Source organism: Rutilus rutilus, assembly GCF_951802725.1.
Source record: "Rutilus rutilus genome assembly, chromosome: 18".
NCBI classification, from domain to species: Eukaryota; Metazoa; Chordata; class Actinopteri; order Cypriniformes; family Leuciscidae; genus Rutilus; species Rutilus rutilus.
Genome location: NC_140231.1, coordinates 1,974,803 through 1,998,891, shown reverse-complemented (window position 1 = coordinate 1,998,891; position 24,089 = coordinate 1,974,803). Strand labels below are relative to the sequence as shown.

Genomic DNA, 24,089 nt, shown 5'->3' with positions numbered 1-24,089 from the left:
TCTCTCTCTCTCTCTCTCTCTCTCACTCACACACACACACACACACACACTCTCTCTCTCTCTCTCTCTCACTCACACACACACACACACACACACACGCACTTAAAGACCACAGAGGAGAACTGGGAAGTTTGCTCATCTAAGAGTCGTTTCCTTTCAGGATTTCAGAACCGCTCTTTCTTTCTTCTTTCTTTCTCTTCTGGAAGTTTTGCAGCACGAGCTCGTGATTTCCTCCAGTAAGAGGCTGTTCTCCTCGTCAGCGCAGGAGAATCCGGGCGCTCAGGTGTGTGCGTGTGTGTGTGTGTGTGTGTGTGTGTGTGTGTGTGCGATCAGCTGAAGAATATCTCAGATGCTTTAGACTGGTTAATCTGCATTGTTTCTGCTCTGGGCCTGAAGCCGTTGGTGAAGCTCCTCGTGTCACGGGCGATCAACATTGAGCTCCTGTAGCAGCACGTTCATTCCTAACGGACACACACACAGCTGAAAGAGGTGTGTGTGAGCCGTTCCTCTCTCAGCTTTCTCCCGTTCGCTGTCGGCTTCCTTTACTGTGAGTAACAGCGGGTTTTCTATGACTTCACTGAACTCAGATCTGTGTGTGTGTGTTTTGTGTGTGTTTTGTGTGTGTACAGGGTCTGGTCACAGAACTCAGATCTGTGTGTGTGTGTTGTGTGTGTACAGGATCTGGTTACAGAACTCAGATCTGTGTGTGTGTGTGTGTTGTGTGTGTTTTGTGTGTGTACAGGGTCTGGTCACAAAACTCAGATCTGTGTGTGTGTGTGTGTGTGTGCGTGTTTATGGGGTCTGGTCACAGAACTCAAATCTGTGTGTGTGTGTGTGTGTGTGTGTTGTTTCACCGGCGCTGACACAGTCCCAGGCTGCCGGTGGTGTGTGTGTTCAGCGTCAGCATTCTCTTTTGTCACGTTTCTGTGGTGTTTTGAACATCAGGATCAGGAAGAGGAAGCTCCGCTCAGACTCACTTCTGCACGTTCAGTTTAAACCTGTCGCTTTACATCAGGAGCTGCTCGTGTACTTACTGCACTCTTCACTCCTTTTATTTGCACTAATGACTCGATAACACTTTATTTTTAACATTCTGTTGACTATAAGTAACTACATGTCAACTCACTTTCAGTGGAGTATTATTAGAGTACTAGTGGTGTATCAGTGGAGTATTAGTGTAGTATTAGTTGTGTATAAGTGGAGTATTACTAGAGTACTAGTGGTGTATCAGTGGAGTATCAGTGGAGTATCAGTGGAGTATCAGTGGTGTATCAGTAGAGTATCAGTGGAGTATCAGTGGAGTATCAGTGGTGTATCAGTAGAGTATTAGTGGAGTATCAGTGGAGTATCAGTGGTGTATCAGTAGAGTATTAGTGGAGTATTAGTGGAGTATCAGTGGTGTATCAGTAGAGTATTAGTGGAGTATCAGTGGAGTATCAGTGGAGTTTCAGTGGAGTATCAGTGGTGTATCAGTAGAGTATTAGTGGAGTATTAGTGGAGTATTAGTGGAGTATTAGTGGAGTATCAGTGGAGTATCAGTGGTGTATCAGTAGAGTATCAGTGGAGTATCAGTAGAGTATTAGTGGAGTATTAGTGGAGTATCAGTGGTGTATCAGTGGTGTATCAGTGGAGTATCAGTAGAGTATTAGTGGAGTATCAGTGGAGTATCAGTAGAGTATCAGTGGAGTATCAGTGGAGTATTAGTGGAGTATCAGTGGAGTATCAGTGGTGTATCAGTGGAGTATCAGTGGTGTATCAGTAGAGTATTAGTGGAGTATTAGTGGAGTATCAGTGGAGTATCAGTGGTGTATCAGTAGAGTATTAGTGGAGTATCAGTGGAGTATCAGTAGAGTACTAGTGGGGTATCAGTGGTGTATCAGTAGAGTATTAGTGGAGTATCAGTGGAGTATCAGTGGAGTATCAGTAGAGTACTAGTGGTGTATCAGTGGTGTATCAGTAGAGTATTAGTGGAGTATTAGTGGAGTATCAGTAGAGTACTAGTGGTGTATCAGTGGTGTATCAGTAGAGTATTAGTGGAGTATTAGTGGAGTATCAGTAGAGTACTAGTGGTGTATCAGTAGAGTATTAGTGGAGTATTAGTGGAGTATCAGTAGAGTACTAGTGGTGTATCAGTGGTGTATCAGTAGAGTATTAGTGGAGTATTAGTGGAGTATCAGTAGAGTACTAGTAGAGTATTAGTGGAATATCAGTGGAGTATCAGTGGAGTATCAGTGGAGTATCAGTAGAGTACTAGTGGTGTATCAGTGGTGTATCAGTAGAGTATTAGTGGAGTATCAGTGGAGTATCAGTGGAGTATCAGTGGAGTATCAGTGGAGTATCAGTGGAGTATTAGTGGAGTATCAGTTAGGGATGTCCCGATACCACTTTTTCACTTCCGATACCGATACCGATACCGAAGCTTTGGCTATTTGCCGATACCGATATCAATCCGATATTTTTATTTTATTCTTGAACTTAATACTAATAATAATAAAATATAATGGAAGCACTTTGCTTAATTAGCCACATAAAAACATCTCACTCAAATGGAGAAAAATATTTCTCCAGTGTATAGTCCACAACAACAGCTGATAATGAAAGACTGCCAGCCTTTATTCAAAAGACCTTGAGGTATGTTTGGTAACCTGAATGAATTTAAAATTAATTTGCTATATTTCAGATCAATATATTTGTTTCCTTAAAATTTTAAAGGGGTGGTTTACTGCCTTTTTTCTTTGCTTGATTGTGTTTATGGGCTGCAATATAACATGTCTTCGTGTTTCGTTTGTTAAAAAACGCCTTATTTTTCATAAATTTCACCTTTATTGTAAGCCGCTTCCTCCTCTGTCATTTGAACGACCGGTTGACTTCCTGAGTCTATGAAACCACTCCCTCAGAAACAGGCAATGAGCTCAGATTGGTTAGTTCGGCCGGTGTGTTGTAATTGGCTAAACTGCGTCCGGAATCTTCACGCCCATTATTACCTTTACGGGCGACAGTTACATGTGCTCCTGGCCCGGTCAAATGTAATGGTGTCAATATTGCCTCATCAGTTTGAGCCAGAATCAGACCCAGAGAGCGGTGATGAAGAGAGTCAAGCAGAACCTCCGCAAACACGGCTCTTACTAAACGTTTCTGAATGGTAATTTTTTTTTAATTATTATTATTTTCTCAAAGAATTTCCACACGCTGATACTTGAAAATGCTACTGCTGTTTGTTAGCTTTTGAGATACGCTTTCCCCCTGATTAAACATTTAATATAACTGAATACATGACTGAGTAATACCGTTTTTTAAACATATTGTTTTATTGATAGAATGAACAACCGTTTAACTATTCACAAAACTTACCGGTAGTTTACTCAGTTTGTCGTTTTCTTTAGGTGTACATGTGATAACAGCAGCTGAAGTTCGCTGTTGCGATAATTTTTTTAAGTTTGCACACGTTTCTTATACACACAAAATAACATCGAACTAACTAGCTACTATAACCAAACAGCTTTGGCATTGGTTTGCGTTCTTGATCAAATAAAAAAATTACGTCATAAAGTAGCTATACATGGAAAATACGTTTACAAAATTTGTACATATTACAAATTCGGGTCCAAAATGTTTATACGCATCTGTCATATACTAAAGCCAGCGCTGGCATTTTTTTACATCCTTGATAAAACTAAAACATTACGTCTTAAATTATACAGGCAAATACATTTAAAATGATTAAATCTTACTTGCAGGTTGTGGCCTGGTTTTAAAGCTGTAACTGCTTCATATTGGAGTAATAGTTTCTTGTTGAATCCGACATTGAACTCGTGTAGATTCTGGAAGCTGTCTTCCGTAAAATGCGCAGCACAGAGAGCTAAACTACGATTGTAATTGTCAGGAACATAATCAAACTTAAATTTTAACCATTGTTGACGAACTACAGCGTCTGTAGGAAGCCTGAACACAGAAGACCTGACAGCTACAGCTCTCTCCACTATAACTCCTCCTCTTCGACAGCAGAACATGTTCCGGAGGGAGGGTTGATGTAAATGTATGGGTTAGTTACGTATAAAACCCGGGAAGTATCTCGTTGTAGTCCCATTCGAGTCGTTTTTGTAGGCATTAAACTTCCTGATTTTTAAAAGACGATATCTCCGCTTACGTTGAACTTTCAGCGCAGCAACTTTGCAGATACTGTTCATGCACCAACAGCAACATTACACAGTATTTAAAATGAAAAAAGTGAAATAGCAATCAACCACCCCTTTAATTAACTTTAACTTTATTCTCATCTGAATTATAAATAATTTATTTCTGTATAAAATAATACTACTTTTAAAAACACATTTGATTTTCTTTTTTATTCAATGTAGAATGATTAAACTTAAAAATAAACAGATTAGTGCTCTGTTTTAGGACAAGAAATGAAAACCAATGCAATGATGAATGTCCAAAAGATGAGATCATTTTTGCTTTTAAACAGCGTGTGTGTGTGTGTGTGTGTGTGTGTGTGACAGTTACAGTTTGACAAGAGTTTACAGTTTGACAAAAGCACAATGTTGTGTTTTACACAAATATAAGTAGGCTAAACACTTTTTGCAGTTTTAATGATGTCCTGTATGAAAATGACGGAGTATGTTTCCACTGTTCGATCGCGCCCGTGCCTCTCTCTCTCTGACACACACACACACACACACACTCCAGCATTGCAATCTTGACATCGCAGCCTGTTCATTTTGCTGCGTTCACGCCAAACGCGAATAGAGCGGCAAATTTGCGTCTATCGCGTCTAGTTCGATGCTTGAACAGTTTGAAACCATTCGCGCGTCCAAAGCGAATAGGACGCGCCACGCGCGTATAATGATAAAGTAAGCGTTTGAAGCGATATAGACGCGCGTTCAGAGTTAAGGTGGGCTACAGATTAGGTGTCCCTAAAGAACCCGCATATGCGCGTATCTAACAGTAACGTTAGTTCCGTATTACATTAATTAATGTGCATGCGAGATTTATTTATTTTTATACCGTGTATTCTCTGTGTAAATCCATGCACCGAATGTACGTTCAGTACGAATACGGCCGTTCCACCCCTAATGGGTATCGGATCATAGGTATCGGATAATTTTTTTTTCTCCCCTCCGTTAACCGATCTAGCGTTTTGGGCCAGTATCGGCACGATACCGATGCCGTGGATCGGATCGGGACATCCCTAGTATCAGTGGAGTATCAGTAGAGTATTAGTGGAGTATTAGTGGAGTATTAGTGGAGTATCAGTGGAGTATCAGTGGAGTATCAGTGGAGTATTGGTGTATCAGTGGAGTATTAGTGGAGTATTACTAGAGTACTAGTGGTGTATCAGTGGAGTATCAGTGGTGTATCAGTAGAGTATCAGTGGAGTATCAGTGGTGTATCAGTGGAGTATCAGTAGAGTATTAGTGGAGTATCAGTGGAGTATCAGTAGAGTACTAGTGGTGTATCAGTAGAGTATTAGTGGAGTATCAGTGGAGTATCAGTGGTGTATCAGTAGAGTATCAGTGGAGTATCAGTGGAGTATCAGTAGAGTATTAGTGGAGTATCAGTAGAGTATCAGTGGAGTATCAGTAGAGTATCAGTGGAGTATTAGTGGAGTATCAGTGGAGTATCAGTGGAGTATTAGCGGTGTATTAGTAGAGTATTAGTAGAGTCTTAATGGAGTATTAGTGGAGTATTAGTGGAGTATTAGTGGAGTATTAGTGGAGTATCAGTAGAGTATTAGCGGAGTATTAGTAGAGTATTAGTGGAGTGTTTGCTTAATATCTGTTGACTCTTTGTTGTGATGCTCTTCAACTTTACAACTACATGTCAACTTATTCTAACCCTAACCCTACTAGTCTACTAATACTCTACTAATACTCTAATGAGAGTTAGTAGAGATGTCGGTGCAGTGTTACTTGTAGTCAACAGAATGTGTTAAAGGGACCATCAAAATAAACTGAAACCAATTACTCTTGTTTTATGTGAAATGATGATCTAATAGGTCTGGATTTTCATGCTTTCTCCACTGTTACTGGTCCGGTACTGGTACGTTGCGTTCATTCGTGTTTTTATTTAAAGTTGAAAGTAGAAAATGAGAAAACTGCTAATTTATTCGTCTAAAAGAAAAAAGACAAAACGAGAATTCGGCTTGATTTAATATTTTTAAATTCAGGGGTAGAAAATGGATAAACGGCTTGAATATATCTGATTATATTACAGAGGTGTTGTGCGTGTTTTCTCTCGTCTGGCGTGGACAGAATCGCTCCAGATATTATGGTCTGTTCATGTGGGTCCGGTTCCTCCAATGTCCCTCTGTGGGATTTTATCACCTGTTTAGCAGTAAAAATGGTGCATCTGATCACTTCGTAAACTAGGATCGCGTCATGTTTGTCACGTGACACACCGCAGCCACAATAACACGTTTAACACGTTTTACGTTTACAAACCCTTTTTTATTCAAAATATTCATCAACTTGCCATATCATCAACCATCTGATATTCCAATTCTCCAAAAATGTGTGAGTGAGTGTGTTTGGTCGTTTAAAAACCATTATAAATAATATTTAGAGCCGATCCGATACCATCACGATACTTTGGTGCCGATACGATATTGCAATGTATTTGAAAAAAAAAAAATCACTAGACCATCGAGAAAAGCCAAATCATACACTTATACAGACTGTACATGATATACACGACCAGTCAGAAGTTTGGGATCGGTAAGATATTTAATGTTTTTAAAAGAAGTCTCTTCTGCTCACCAAGGCTGCATTTATTTGATTAAAAATACAAAACAAAACAGTAATATTGTGAAATATTATTACAGTGTGAAACATTGTTTTCTATGTGAATATATAGTAAAGTGTAATTTATTCCTGTGATCAAAGCTGAATTTTCAGCATCATTACTCCAGTCTTCAGTGTCACATGATCCTTCAGAAATCACTCTAATATGATGATTTGATGATCAAGACACATTTATGATTATTATCAGTGTTAAAAACAGTTGTGTACATTTTTTTTCAGGATCCTTTGATGAATAGGAAGTTCAAAAGAACAGCATTATCTGAAACTGAAAGCTTTTGTAACATTAAACACTACCGTTCAAAAGTTTGAGTAAGAATTTTTATTTTATTTTTTGGGGGAAATCAATACTCTTATTCATCAAGGAGGAATTAAATTGATCAAAAGTTACAGTAAAGACATTTATAATGTTACCAAAGATTCTGTTTCAAATAAATGCTGTGCTTTTCAACTTTCTATTCATTGAAGAAAACGGTTTTCAACATTGATAATAATAATAATACATGTTTTTTGAGCATCAAATCATCATATTAGAGTGATTTCTGAATGATGCTGAAAATCCAGCTTTGATCACAGGAATAAATTACATTTTAAAATAGAAAACAGTTATTTTAAATTGTCATAATATTTAACAATATTATGCAATATATATATATATATATATATATATTTTTTTTTTAATCAAATAAATGCAGCCTTGGTGAGCAGAAGAGACTTCTTTTAAAAACATAAAAACTCTTACCGATCCAAAACTTTTGAACAGCAGTGTATAAGAGTCATATTTACAAAAACAATTAATCACACCTTTTTATTTCAGTTTTATTTCAGAAGCATCACACAGGACTACATTCTCTTGAATACATTATTCAATAACAAATAAAAAATTTAACAGTCACTTGTCGCCACCTAGTGGAGAAACAATGTAATCGATAAATGCGTTATTTTAAGCGCCAAGTTTCTATCAAAAGCTGATTTACTCTATTTTGATCGCTATCGTAGACATCAGTGTTCATATTTGAACTTTAAACTTTTATCCCAGTACTTCTATGATAATTTGAACTATTGCATCACAGAAATAATGACACTATGAGGCTGAAAAGACAGTTTGTGAAGCTGTTTCATGACGACGCCAACACAGATCTGAATGTTGCGATATGATTTTGTCAGGTTTAATAGACAGACGAATTGGAAGAACATCGCGAGTGTGTTTGAATGGAGATCACAGTCTTTTAAAGATGAATCGAGCAGCTCTACTGTCTATCTCTCTCTCTCAGTATATGAGCAGTGCGTTCAGTCTCACGTCTCTTCCACACTTAAACAAGGGATATTACGACACTAAACACTCATAGATAACGACACATTTCATCCTCTGTTGGAGCAAAAGTGGCTAACTTCTGTCAACCTCGTCTATAAGCAAGGATTATAAAGCAATTTCATTTGAATTAATATCGATTCTGGAATAAAAAAATGTAAAATCGTAAAAAAGAAATCGCGCTAATGATTTCCATGATGTGGAAATGAAAAACGTAGATGGAAAATTTGGCAATTTTTGTATGAATAAATCAAAAGTATAGCTGTACACTTAATCAAATGGTGATATGTATAGTGTCTGTTAGTATTAAAGAGTGCTTTTGAAATGTGAAGTCTACATGTAGTGTGTGTCTCAGTTTGCTCTGCTACACACTGAAGAACGTCTGCGTCTCACTATATGAACACATGAACTCACAAGAGTCACTTCTCCAGCATTTCACCACACAAACTCAAAACTCTTCACAACAAGAAATTATGACAAATATATTACTATTGTACAGTAGAATATGCTTCTCAAAATATAAATAATAAATATCTTTGAAAAAAAAATTAAGGAATATCTCACAGTATCTCTTCCATGATTTAGTTTAAACTGTAAATGTGACAACATAGTGACGAAGCGCGTTTGTCCGCTCAGGGCCACCGTAGAAACATGACGATGTAAGCGGACCCGCGGTGTGTGTAGAGAGAAATGCCTCATTCTAAGCTAATAAACACATAACGCTTCATTATGTAAGCTCTTTATACACCACTGAAAACATAGTTATGTATATGATATTGCATTTCTGTCAACAGATCCTCCTAAATATTACACAATGCACCTTTAACTAACAAAGATGAACTAATACATTAACAAATGTATTGTGCATGGTTAGTTTATGTTAGTTAATACATTAACTAATGTTACCTAATGAACCTTATTGTAAAGTGTTACCGTAAAATAAACCCCCAGCAACATTAAAGTTCTATGAATTGAATTGATTAGACATGCCTTTTGATTGTTCAAGTTTAAAGGGTCTGAATGTGGAGTTCAGAAACCCTTGTTATTAGTGACACCGGTGGCCGTTCAGTGAAACTGCAGCTTACGCTTACTGTACATCCAATTATGCAGATTATACGATGGTAAATATTTAATTAATGAGTTGTACAGTAACAATACAATATATATGGTGTGATTTTACCCCTAAATTCAGCATATTAACACAAAATAATAGCCGCAAATCCAGCTTTCTCTGCCTGGATCCAGTTGTTTCTGTGAATCGCAGCGAATCCATTTGCTTCTCTGTTCTGTAGCTTTCGGAAGTGTGTAAAAATACACCTCAGATTTCTTATCAAATCTAGTTGTACAGTCGATCTCAAAGCTGTTTCCCGTTTTAGATGTGTTTTGTGTGTTTTTCGCAGCTGAAAACAAATACCACTCAGTGTTTCTGCCACTCAGTGTGTGTAACCGCAATGACTCCGGCCGACGGTGACGTCACACCCACACACACACACACACACACACACACACTATCGGCCACACTGGCTGTAGGACTAGCGCTCATCCACAGAGAGGAGTGCATGAGCTCGAACGCTCCTGACAGCTTTTCCCTGAATCTGACAGCAGACTTCAGGCTCACTGGAGTGTGAAGAGATGTCAAAACAAACCTGACCTCTGACCCCCTCTGGCTCTGCTCACACACTACAGACACGACTGCACTGCGCCGTGATCTGAGAGAGAAACTGAAAGTCCATTTCATGGCAGTACTGATGGAGAGGAGTTGAATGTATCAGTGCAGGAGGTTCATGATCTAAACATCTTTATACAATGTGAAGCGTTGTATTATTCGCATGACTCGTTTACTACAGTGTTTATACACAACAGAGAGTTGTTAATACTGTCCATATGAGCACTGTACTGCCATCAGCTGTGTGTTAGTGTGTGTGTGTCAGGTATTCAGCTGCTCTTGACCTGTAACAGGGTCACAAAACAGGTCACTTTTATTACATGTTCACTTCCAGTCTAGGCCACTTTACTATGCGGAAGTAAATCAGTTGTGTGTCTTTTGCTGTGTGACTTTAGTTCTGCTGTTTTATTTTTATTTTTATGGCAATCTAGCTTTACTTGTTTGTGTCAGTGAAACTCGGACAGAATTTAAGTTGTTTCCCTTCATAAGAATATGCAGGCAGAATAATTTAGATTCAAGTAGGGGTTGGCGAAATAATTAAGATCTTGGTCTTTGTCTCAGAAGTTCAGGTTCAAAACGACTTCAGATTTTTGTAAAGTCGACATTTATGTGATGAAAGGCGAGTTGACGTCGACTAGTCGCTGAGGACATCATTGATGAACAAATAAGCCTAAACCTCGAGCCGAGACTCGATCACGTGTTGCCTTGTGCACAGCTATGGCATCTGACACAGCGCTCCTACATAACAGCTTGTTCTCATCAGTTCTTTTGTCTTTGGGTTGTTATATTTCTCACAGATTTCTGCTTGCTCTAAATCAGATATAGATAAAGTAGCACAGTAAAGATTACATTTATATGAATGCATTAGTGAGAGAGAGATTGCGGGCCCTATCTTGCACCCAGCGCAATTGACTTTGTACACGATGCATGATTCATTCCTATTTTGCACCAGCGCACAGCAGACTTTTCCCTCCACAGACGCACGTCGGTAAATTAGGGAATGAACTTGCGCTCCCGGGGGCGGTTCAGCGGAAAGAGGAGGCGTGTTCCGGCGCAAACGTTCCCTGGTGCTATTTTGCAGTTTCAGAAAACAATTCCTCCACTGACCAGGAGAAACCTCGTCTAAAGTCAGTGGCGCGTTATTCAGATGCTATTTTAAGGGCGCATGCTTGACCATAATGTAGCGTGTGCACAACACACACACACTTTGCTTCTCTCATCTACACAGACACAGCAGTTCACATTTTTAGAAAACCATACATTATTACAAGAAACAATATTACCACACGAGGGAAATCATTGTTGTGTCCATGAAGATGTGGAAAATAGGCATAAATCTAGCTTACACATTTACCCAAATTATTATACGCCTGTTTAACCGAAGCTAATTATGGTGTGTTTCTCCATCCCCAATGTCACTTCTCTGTGTTTTACGGCCCTGACGAGAACGTCGGTCTCCTCGGCTGTGAACCGCTCCTGGCGTGCGTCTGGCAAATCCGCCGTTATAATAGCAATCCGCCATGGAACAAGCGCGCCTGCTCTTAAAGGGAATGTGAGATGACGCTCTGATTGGTTTATTGCACGTTACGCCCAAACCACACCTATGAGTAATGTCGCTACTTCAGACCAACACATTTTAGATTTTTCCACAAAGTTACTTGCGTTTCGCGCTTGATACTTGCGTTTCAGATCGTTAAAATAAAGCCCTGCGTGTGAATTGCACCTGGTAGCATCTCTCTAATAGTGAAGCTGTGTGTTGTAGTTACTATGAAATGTATCCTAGAACTTTTCAGCTTCAAATCTGATGCTCTGCTTGTTCGACAGGGAGTTCCTCAGGGTTCAGTGTTGGGCCCAATTTTATTTAACATTTACATGCTTCCGCTTGGGCAGATTATCAGGAAATATGGTCTTGGGTATCACTGTTATGCAGATGATATGCAGATTTACATCACCACTCGTCCTGATGTCATTGCTCATTAAAGGGGTCATTGGATGCAAAATGCACTTTTATATGGTGTTTGCATATAAATGTGTCTTTGCAGTGTGTGGACACAACCACCACATGGTTATTATCGTGTGTCGCGGTGTCGACTAGTGTTCAACCGCTAACCCCCGCTAGCTGGCTGTTCAGTGTCTCTTATGGGCCACATCATGTCAATGCCCTGACCAAGAACTGGGGCTCATCATAATTGGGCATTACATAACCATATAGAGTGTCTGTGTGGAAATAAAAACATGGTTTTCTGATTGAGATTTGATATGTGTGTGAGATTTGTTTCCCTGATTCGTGTCTCTGTGTGTATCTGCAGTTTCGGGACTCAGCGTGGAGGAAGAAGAGGCTGTGAATGCATCACTTTAGAGCCGTCTGAGATGATTGTGGTGAGTGGCGTGTTACACACACATCAGACGTTCACACTGACAGCACATAGACTAAAGCAGTCGGAACGTGCTTCCTTGAAGGAGTAGCTCACTTCAGAATGACAGTTTCCTGATAATTTACTCTCCCACACGTCATCCAAGATGTTCATGTCTTTCTGTCTTCAGTGGAAAAGAAATGAAGGTTTTTGAGGAAAACACTCCAGGATGTTTCTCCATATAGTGACTTCAATGGGGTCCAACGGGTCGAAGGTCCAGATGTGAGTTTCAGTGCAGCTTCAAAGTCTCGACACGATCCAGCCGAGGAATAAGAGTCTCATCTAGACAAACCAGCGGACATTTAGAACAAAATAAACACTTATATACTTTTAACCACAAATGCTGGTCTGGCACAAGCTGTGATGCGACACACATTACGTCATCAGGTTGAAGAAAGAAAGACATGAACATCTTGGATGACGTGGGGAGAGTAAATTATCGGGAGGTTTTAATTCTGAAGTGAACTACTCCTTTAATATCACATTCCAGGTTTGATTGTGTTCACTTCATCAGTGACAATTTCCTCTGAAACCAAGATCCCTTTTGAAATAATCTTAACTAGTAGTCATTAGGGCTGGGAGAAAAAATCGACTCACCTAACTATCGCAATTTTTTTTATATATATTTTTTTTACGATTCTAATGTCGATTTTTTAAATTATTATTCCAGAATCAATATTAATTCAAATGAAATTGCTTTATTTTTGTCCTTGCTTATAGACGAGGTTGACAGAAGTTAGCCACTTTCGTTCCAACAGAGGATGAAATGTGTCGTTATCTATGAGTGTTTAGTGTCGTAATATCCCTTTTTTAAGTGGACGCGTGGAAGAGACGTGAGACTGAACGCACTGCTCATATACTGAGAGAGAGAGATAAGACAGTAGAGCTGCTCGATTCATCTTTAAAAGACTGTGATCTCCATTCAAACACACACACGCGATCTTCTTCCAATTCGTCTGTCTATTAAACCTGACAAAATCATATCGCAACATTCAGATCTGTGTTGGCGCCGTCATGAAACAGCTTCACAAACTGTCTTTCAATCTCATAGTGTCATTATTTATGTGATGCAATAGTTCAAATTATCATAGAAGTACTGGGATAAAAGTTTAAAGTTCAAATATGAACACTGATGTCTACGATAGCGATCAAAATAGAGTAAATCAGCTTTTGATAGAAACTTGGCGCTTAAAATAACGCATTTATCGATTACATTGTTTCTCCACTAGTGACTGTTAAAAATGTATTTGTTATCGAATAATTTATTAAAGAGAATGTAGTCCTGTATGATGCTTCTGAAATAAAAGTCAGAAAGATGTGATGATTAGTTTTTGTAAATATGACTCATCTGATACATGTACAGTCTGTATAAGTGTATGATTGAACTTTTCCCGATGGTCTAGTGTTAAAAAAATTGCAATATTTTGCAATATCGAATCGTAATACATATCGTATCGGCACCCAAGTATCGTGATAGTATCGAATCGGGAGATGTATCGTCCCAGCCAGTGGCGTAACGAGCCAACACCGGGCCCTTAAGCAGGATTATCAAAGCGGGCCCCCCTACTACAACACGTGATGATGATTCGCGCACCAAAAAAAAAAAAAACACATTGTTACTGTTACTGTCACTGCTATATACACATAGGCCTAGGTCCAAATACATATAAAAAAAGATGCTCACTTACATTATAGCTGCATTTTCCGGGCTTTCCTCTGTGCAAAGTTGTCGATCATATCATTAAGATCCAGATAGCGCGCACGGGCATTCTCAATCGCTTCAGGTGCTTTACTCGCTTCACTCTCTTGCTCCATCTCAATCTCGATCTCCCCCTGTGTCATCTTTTTAAGCTTCCTATTTTTGGTAATTTATTAATTCATTTATCAAATTACTCTTTTCGTTTGCGCTTTTGAAAGCCACTTTTGAAAGCCACTTTTGAGTTTAAAATTTTACGACTCCATATGTCTCAAGTTCAATGTTTTTTACTGTTTTGCACGCAATGCGCATGTTCACCCGGGGATTCCCCAGTCCCAATTCGAAACAAATTACACCAAATTCATCATTGTTCGTTTCAAACATTTATTTAATGATCAGTCGAATATGTTGTTGTCATTATTTATTCAAATCAATTCGCAAATTTTTTTAAATGCGATCAGACTAAAAGTAGTAAAATGCGATAGGGGGACCCGCTGTCAATCAATATCTTCCAGTAACGCGGGCGGGCCCCTGATTGGTCCGGGCCCGTAAGCAACCGCTTACCCTGCTTACTGATAGTTACGCCTGTGGTCCCAGCTGTAGTAGTCATCAATATCTATTTAGTTATTGTTTTAGGCTGCTGTTGTGCAATCTTTCCCGCCAGTGATTAACTAATTAACATAACAAACATTACAGTCTGATGTATGTTTTCTTCCTGTTAGTCGTGAGATAGAAAACTACAGCTAACCTCAAGACAGTATAAACCATTTGCAACATCCCGATCACTTTCCGATTCCTCCATCAACGCTGTCTTTGGTCTCTGAGCCTCCCAGAACATCACATTTGACATTCAGACTTATTAGAGGTCAGTGTACCATCAGAACTAATGTTTCCAACAAACTATTAATGTAAAAAACGTACATGAAGTTTAAACGGGACACTTTTTAATAATGTCAAATTAAGTTTTACTTGGTACATTTACTAGTGTATTTTTATATATGTTTTAATAATTAGTTGTCATGCAACTGCTTTGATGTGATGCTGTCACAATATTTACTTTTAAAATAAGTTTAAAGTGTACCGCTGACAAGCATTTATGGTACAATAACATGCACTTTAATGTCATCCCATTGATAAATACAGCAGAACACTTTAAACTTATTTCAAAAGTAATATTGAAATTACTTTATAAAGATGTTCTTGCATGGGTCAAAAAGCACTTTAAAGTTGCCTTTAATATAAATTGAAACTTTAATACATTTGCATTTAATTGCAAACACATGCGATTATGTGTGGTCAAAAACATTACATTTAGTTCAGTTCTCGCTGGAAAAAAATCAGTGTCTCCCCAGGGTAGAGCTGGAGTGTGTGTGTAATATATCGTCTTATCTGTCGTTCTCCAGCGTGGTTTAGGAAATGAACCATTACATGAGCTTTATCTTGCATGGACTGATGGTCATGAACTCTCACTGAAAATGAAAGCTCTGGGTTCATCCCTCTACTAGCTCTCTCATTGGCTGTCCTGGAGTAAACTAGCTCTCTCATTGGCTGTCCTGGAAGTAAGGCATGTGTTGACTCTTCTTAGGATGTAGATGAAGGTCGCTGTGTATCAGAGATCTGAGTGTTTATGCCACAGGACCTGATGGGAAACATGCGGTTCGATGTTCAAATTCATTTTTAATATTCATTTTTCCTTTTTTTGTTTTTACCGCTTACATGAATTAATGTCTACAGATTAACTTAAATCCTCTAAAGTAAAAAAAAAAAAATACTCGATACAACCACTGGCTTTTTTATTTTCAATCATATTTTATATCATTTTTTAATACATATTGCCAACATTTAAGCTCGTTTAACAAATATTAGAAGTAAAAATGAAACATTTATAAGTAATTAAAGTGTGATGGCCCAGTCTCTGTTGTGCCGTTTCCACCGTAACTCGTGTCGTGTTCAGCGGAGGAACTTCTACCTGCGTTTCTCTCGTAGCAGAAATATACTGTGACCGTAACCTGTCCATACACGACCAGTGAACAGTTCTGAGATCAGATTTTAGCATCATACGTATTTATATTCTGTGTCTTTATGAATAAAATCATACAATATTATGCAAGGCATCAGGCGTTTCCATCACGTGAAAAGAGACTGACACGACACTCGTGACTCACATCACGCCCCTGTGTGTTGCTTTGCATAAAATTAAACGATATACTGTACAATAACGAATTCATAGATAAAATAAAAGGTACACAAACCTGTATTTTACCGAAGACATGCACCATTTTGACGGAGCTGCACTGCTCTCTCCTGAAGAGGGCGCAACAAGCCCACGATGAATAACTCAACCCCTGGGTTGTTACGTCTGACCCAAGATCTGGGTAACACAAAAACTACCCAAACACTGAAAAAATAACCCCACTAAATGACCCAAAAGGCTCAACCCAGGATTTGAGTAGAAAAATTTACCCCAAAACCCCTAAAAACGCCACACAAGCCCCGAGCCGAACGCTGAGATGCGTCTCTTCTGTCTCCCGTCTCCCGTCTCCCGGATGATTAATCCTGGCACACACCGGGTCCTGAAGCGCCTCAGTTCCTCACGGCCTCGCTCAGGCGGCTGCTGTCTGCATAGGCACATAGTGCTGGGCATATCTGGATGTTTAAATTACATTTTATTCATCAAAAAGCATGTGGAATTAATCGAAATCATGAAACTTGTTCAATTTTACAGCAAATTATTAACAGTTTAATTACATTCTTAATGTTTTATTTTTTCAAATTCCATTTTATTTTTACCCAGATCTTGTGCTTTCAGTTTTGTTTTGTCTAAATTAAATTTTAATGGTTTAATCAAAACATATTTATTTAGTTGAGTTCATAAAAAACAACTTAATTTATTAATTTGTGTACAATAATAGGGTCCTATGAAATGGGTTTTTTTTTTTCTATGTTGTGTATTTAAAGTTCTCTGGTAATCAAATGAAGGCATAAAACATTTATTTATCTTATAAACAAGCCCTTTAATTGTTTGTCAAACAACTGCTACACAACAGAGAGTTACTGTTAAAATTAAAACATGGAAGAAAATTTGTTTTAATAATAATTGAATTATTATTAGTAGTTTTACATTAAGATGTACATTATACTGTACAAGAGTAATATATTTCCATCGCAGTTTCTCAAAGTTAAACCACATTTGCACTGGTTTCTTGGTCTCTCCGTGCAGACCTGCTTCTGTGATGTGATGATGGCTTCTCACACACACAAATACAAACATGACACTAAAATAATGCAATAAACATTCATAGATGCAACATAAAACCCTAATGTATAACTGATTATGCAGAAAGAAAACATCACAAGTGAGCTTCCACACGGGGAATTCTGGGAATTTCAATTTGTGTTTTTCACTGTAAATTATAATAATACTTTTTTACGTACATTTAACAGTATTTTGCTGAAAAATTACATTGAATATCCCATTAGATCTCTTAGTTTTTCACCGCATTTGTTGAGGGACTAACTAATCAACAGGTTTTTACTGAAGCGTTTTACAGTCGTTAGAATTATGCTAATTTTGTAAACTGCAGTGATTCCCCAGCTGACCTACAGGGGGCGCCACCACTCTCTCAGTCCAGCTGGTCCTCTCAGGTCCTCACACAGTGCTTGTGTTGTTTCCACCTTCGTCCTCTGTTGACTTATCTATCTTAAAGTCATCCTTATTTTGAATGATCTGTCAAGGTTTTTAAAAGACAAGCATTAGATGGACCCGCTGCCCTTTTGACCTCTGACCAGATAATTGCCCTTTTTGCAAGACTTTCTTTTAGTTCATATTTTAGTTTTTGTCTAATGTGTCCCATGGCATCAATCCTCAACTCAGCAAGTTCCCGCCAACGTATTCTTAATAATTTTGCTAGACCACACGAGGCTCTCCCACTGATGTTGTTTAACAGTGTTGACGTAAAGTAGCGTCAAAAAGTGACAGGTCGTACGTGTCACCAAACTTATTAAAAACTCCCCCAAATTTCAGGATATGAATTGCCCTTGTATGAGTTATTGTATTTTCTAATATATAGTATAGTATAATCAAGCAATATCACACAGAGCAAGAGCGCTGTTTTCTCCAATATCAGCACGATTGCAAATGTGAGTCATTTTGTACATCAGTTCCATAAACAATAAGTTGATCGTGAATTGACCATTTCTAGACACAGCGTTGTCAATTTGGACTGTTTTACTCTATTTTGCCAATGAAAATAGTCCAAAACAAGACAGAAAAGTTTCCCAGCAACACATAGCGGTGTTTCGTTCTCGAATGATTCACCGTTTTTGAACGAATCGGGTGAGTCAATGATTCAGTGAATAACTTATTACGACACTGCCACCTACTGGCGGGTTTAGATTCATATATAATAGTATCATTTAATTATCCCCCAACATTTCATGTCATAACACACACACACACACACACACACACACACGCGCTCTTGAAGCTCCGCCCTCTGTGCAGATTATTTGCATTTAAAGGGACACTCACAAAAACCGCGCGTTTTTGCTCGCCCTCAAAAAGTGACAATTTTAATATGCTATAAAAAATATCTGGGGGGTATTTTGAGCTTAAACTTCACACACACACACACACACACACACACTCTGGGGACATCAGAGACTTATTACATCTTGTGAAAAGCGCATTATAGGACCCCTTTAAAAACCGCGAGGTGACTCCCAGCATTCTCAGCTGCTTCACACTAATTCACTGGAAACATCGGTCACACAACTCGTACGTGAAGTTTAACGCGGGCTATTTTCAGTTTTAAAGGCCATGTCCACACTAATACGCTTTGCTTTGAAAACGCATCTTTCTCTCTCCGTGTTGTCTTCCGTCCACACTGAGAATTCATTTTTTATGAATGAAAACGAAGCTTTTTGAAAACTCCCCAAAGTGGATAAAGTTGAGAACGGTGTGTTCGTGTTGTAGTGTGGACTGTCAAACCGGGGGCATTTAAAAACGATGACGCAAGTTTAGTCATGTGACGCATATTGAACCAATAGATACTCATGTTTATAGTATACCGGTGTTGTGCCTGTTATGTGCCGTTCACTTTCACACATGATGATATGTTACTTCACACACTCTTCATATCAGTCCTGCAAAGATGACAGAAAACTCACTCGCATCTGCTGTCCTGCGGTGAAACATGAGAGTTTTAGTGTTTTAGACCAAACATATAATGGTGAGTGAGAGCGGCGTGGACGATCAGTGAACGCGGAGATAAATAAAATAATCCTGTCAGAAGAATTGCGTGATGTCTTGATTATGTCTTGTTCTGTCTGCATCATCTCAGTGAGCTTTCATGAGGGTTTACGTGTGCGCTGGAAGCTGAATTGAGCGTTTTCTGTAAACGCTAGTGTGGACGGAGAGCGCTTTTAAACGAAAACGCTTTTTAAAATGTATCCGGATTAATGTAGACGCAGCCAAACACGCAGCACACGCTACAGAGGCTCCTGTTGCTTCAGCTCGCAGAGGATATTTGTGTATTTACGGCTTCCTACAGGAAGCTGTGGCCTGACTACAAGTTCTGCTGTGCGTTAAACTCCTCGACTCGACACACACACACACTCGCTTTCTCTCGGCCCGTGACTCTACGAATGCCGTCCACATGAGTCTCCTGCGCCTCCACAGGCTCTCGGTGGTCTGGAAGAACTGGATGTTCAACCAAGATGCTGAGGCTTCTGACGCCGGCTCTTCTTCGCAGGTGGAGAACGCCAGCGAGAGCGACGAGGACGCTCTGCAGAGACACGGACCTCAGAGACACTCGCGGCGCCGCTTTCATAAGGTGAACGCCGGAGGAGAACGACAGCTCATCGTAGACGCTCAGGACGCCTCGGACACGGTAAGAGTTCCAGTATAAGATCATGTCTAGAGGTTCAACGGTCTATATGTGACCCTGGACCACAAAACCAGTCACAAGGATCAATATTTTACAATTGAGATGTATATATGATCTGAAAGCTGAATAAATAAGCTTTCCATTGATGTATGGTTTGTTAGGACAATATTTGTCCGAGATACAACTATTTTAAAATGTGAGGGTGCAAAAAAATCTTTAAAGTTGTTCATTTATGTTCGAGATTTTGCTGCATTCACTCACAAAAATATATTTTTTTAGGAAATGTACAAAATATCTTCATGGATCATGATCTATACCTAATATCCTCATGATTTTTTGGCATAAAAGAAAAATCTATAATTTTGACCCATAGAATGTATTGTTGGCTATTGCCACAAATATCTCCGTGCGACTTGTGACTGGGTTTTGTGGTCCAGGGTCACGTAATATGATTTGTAAGGATGCCTGTATGTAGCGAGTGAAGTTCAACACGCTCGTGTGTTGATGAGTTTCTTCCGCTGATATGATCTGTCTGTCAGTTAGGCTTCTCAGTAATCTGTTGGACACACTCCTCAGTTCTGGGATACGAGGCTTTGTGCCGTTAGTTAGCAGAGACTGTACTGTACTGTTTCCTGTGTGTGTGTGTGTGTGCACTTTGTTTTTCTCAGCCGGTCAGTGTCGTGTGTTGGTGCACATACACACGTTTATTGAACATCCAAGGCCAAATAACATTAAACTACCCGATAAAGCCTACTGTATCACATTTATATTTCTTAGGGATCTCTAAAGGATCATATGGAAGCTTGTTTCCGCCACAGAGTGAAAAATAAAAAAGGTAATTGCGACTTTTTAATCTCACAATTCTGACTTTTTATCTCAGAATTATGTGATATAAAGTCGCAATTGCGTGTAATAAAGTCAGAATTGCGTGATAAAGTCGCAATTGCGTGTTATAAAGTCAGAATTGTGAGATATAAACTATTCTGAGGTTAAAAAAAAAAGAAAAGTCAGTCTTTTTTTTTTTCCTTAGAATTGGACTTTATATCTCACAATTCTGACTTTATAACACGCAATTGCGACTTTATATCTTGCAATTCTGACTTTATTTCTCAGAATATAAACTCGCAATTGTGAGATAAAAAGTCACAATTATCTTTTAAAATGTTTTATTCTGTGGCGGAAACAAGCTTCCATAGGATCAACATGATCGAAACTCCACTGATAATCCTGTCGCACACAGTCTCCTCCAGTCCTTCTGTCTCTCACTGAGAGTTTAGACTCTTTTATCAAGTAAAAGTCTTTTAGTGTAACTGTACAATCGTCCTCCTTCAGCTCGTGTGTTTCTGCTGTCAAATCTGCTCTGATTATATCAAGGAAACATAAGAATAACTTTGATATCGTTAGCATTTCAGACGGACGCAGCTTCGGTTTACTTGATTATCCACACATCATATTTTAGAAAAATCATGAGTATCAAATATGATCATCAGGCTTCTGAGGAAGGTTTATTTGTTCATCTCTCAATCATCAATGTATTGCAATATTTTTTTTTAAACTACACCGCTTTTGATCATCAAAACGAATCATTTAAATGTCATCTTACTAAGACATTATTGGCAGATATCGATATTTATATGCATTTTATGGCAGTATCTGTTATGCTGCAACATTCTTGAATGTCCTAATTCTTTATACTTCATGTTTACAGAATAAAATCTTAAATCTTTATTATCATCATGTTTGTATAATATGTTTTTTTTTTTTTTTTAATGAATGTCAAGTAGAGAAATTAACATACTTTCACATGGAGTGTGTGTGTGCGCATCTTAATCATAAGTTCATTCATCATTACTTAATTAGTAAATGTCATTCAGAGTTGCACCACATGACATTGATTTGGCACACAAAATATAAGCAGTGAAACCTTTAAGATATTGTTTTTTTTTCTAAGAAATAATAAATAAAAAACTCCAAAGTATGTAAGATTTCCTGTTCTTTTAGTTAGACTTTTTTCTTGATGATGATATAAGGGCAGTTATTTGACCCCCAATAAATGTATTTTTGAGTACATGAATAGACAGGCCATGGCTGTGCGTTCAGTAAAGGCTCAGCTTATATGTGAAGTGATCAGCAGTGAGAAAGTAAACAAGGTATGCAAACTAGAGCAGAGCGCTCGTCTGTGGTGTCGTTTCCTGTCAGACTGAAAAAGCGTCTGGGCCACTGAATGTCAGTCAAGCTCCGATGGCTCTCCAGCCTCTGCTGTCACTGCTTCTGTGTTTCTCCATACGTCATGAAGAGTTAAATGCTGGGGAACACTTTATTCTGAGGGTCCCTTTTGAACATTCTGTTGACTATAATTAACTACATGTCAACTCACTGTCAGTAGAGTATCAGTAGAGTATTAATAGAGTATTAGTGGAGGATTGTTAGAGTATCAGTGGAGTACCAGTGGAGTACCAGTGGAGTACCAGTGGAGTATCAGTAGAGTATCAGTGGTGTATCAGTAGAGTATCGGTGGAGGATTGTAGAGGATTGTTAGAGTATCAGTAGAGTATCAGTGGTGTATTAGTAGAGTATTAGTAGAGTATTAGTAGAGTATCGGTAGAGTATTAGTGGAATATTAGTAGAGTATTAGTAGAGTATCAGTAGAGTATTAGTGGTGTATTAGTAGAGTATTAGTGGAATATTAGTAGAGTGTTAGTAGAGTATCGGTAGAGTATTAGTGGTGTATTAGTGGAATATTAGTAGAGTATTAGTAGAGTATCGGTAGAGTATTAGTGGTGTATTAGTAGAGTATTAGTAGAGTAGTAGAGTAGTAGAGTGTTAGTAGAGTATCGGTAGAGTATTAGTGGTGTATTAGTAGAGTATTAGTAGAGTAGTAGAGTGTTAGTAGAGTATCGGTAGAGTATTAGTGGAATATTAGTAGAGTATCGGTAGAGTATTAGTGGTGTATTAGTAGAGTAGTAGAGTAGTAGAGTGTTAGTAGAGTATCGGTAGAGTATTAGTGGTGTATTAGTAGAGTATTAGTAGAGTATCGGTAGAGTATTAGTGGTGTATTAGTAGAGTAGTAGTAGAGTAGTAGAGTGTTAGTAGAGTATCAGTGGTGTATTAGTAGAGTATTAGTAGAGTAGTAGAGTGTTAGTAGAGTATCGGTAGGGTATTAGTGGTGTATCAGTGGAATATTAGTAGAGTATTAGTAGAGTATCGGTAGAGTATTAGTGGAATATTAGTAGAGTGTTAGTAGAGTATCGGTAGAGTATTAGTGGAATATTAGTAGAGTATTAGTAGAGTATTAGTAGAGTATCTGTTGCCTCTTTGTTGTGATGCTCTTCAACAGAAATTCTACTGACTATAAGTAACTTTACAACTACATGTCAGCTTATTCTAACCCTATCCCTACCAGCCTACTAATACTCTATTAACACTCTACTAATACTCTACTAATACTCTGCTAATACTCTAATGAGAGTTAGTAGAGATGTTGGTGCAATATAGTCAACAGAAGGTCTTCATGCCTTAAAATATCTTGAATGTAACTCGACACCTTTGCCTCATTTAGTATGCGCGGTTCTATGAATATGCAAATGAGCCCCGCCTCCACTCACTCACTCAGCTCAGAGATCCACTGGTTGACGATCACACGTTGATCTGATTGGTTACAAGGTAGTTTGTGACGTCAGAAACACCAGCGATTTCAAAGCGTGTTTTTGAGACTGTCTTTGGTTCACTGCAGTTTTAAGGAGAAAATACTCAGCAATGGTGTCGACTTATGAATTTACACATGCTTTGTCTTAAAGCATATTAAAAACACCACATAGACACATAAACTACATTAAAAGCTGGATTTTCACCACAGGGCGACTTTCAGACCTACTCGTATCCGACATCTGTTTACATTAATCTCCATCAGAACTAGAATGACTCCACGGGCGATCGCTTTTGATACGAGGAACATGGTTGATCCTTAGGTTTTGATTTTATTTTATCTGCCGGTCATTAGATCTAGAATTCTGAAATAAAGTAAGTTTACGTTTTTACGTTTTTACCTGCGTCTCTATTAGGGCTGCAACGATTCATCGAGTTACTCGATTTACTCGATTACAAAAATTCCTCGAGGCAAAAACTCTGCCTCGAAGCCTCGTTGAATTCCTATGACGCGCACTATACGCGCAGGGATCTGATTTCACACGGACCGTTGTTCAGTGTTCAGGAAGCACAATAGCGCGTGATACATTTTGAATTTAGTTGGCGCGATGGCGGAGAGTAAAGATGTCCATAAAGTTTGGGATCGCTTCCTTCCAGCGTCGCTGAAA

General features: G+C 38.6%; 1 protein-coding gene across 25 annotated transcripts in view; it reads left to right on the top strand.

Annotated features, from left to right (window-relative positions):
• The window catches only part of rapgef6 (Rap guanine nucleotide exchange factor (GEF) 6), a 141,210-nt gene that overhangs the window by 35,947 nt on the left and 81,174 nt on the right, over nucleotides 1–24,089 (top strand). For 22 of the 25 annotated variants that reach the window (XM_084386819.1, XM_084386820.1, XM_084386826.1 and 19 more), the window contains 2 exons: nucleotides 12,088–12,157; nucleotides 19,642–19,779. In XM_084386819.1, the coding sequence (XP_084242945.1) occupies nucleotides 12,088–12,157; nucleotides 19,642–19,779 (208 nt within the window). Of the gene's footprint in view, nucleotides 1–529; nucleotides 548–12,087; nucleotides 12,158–19,435; nucleotides 19,780–24,089 lie in introns of those variants that run through there. The other 3 variants (XM_084386833.1, XM_084386832.1, XM_084386829.1) reach the window with 2 other exon arrangements.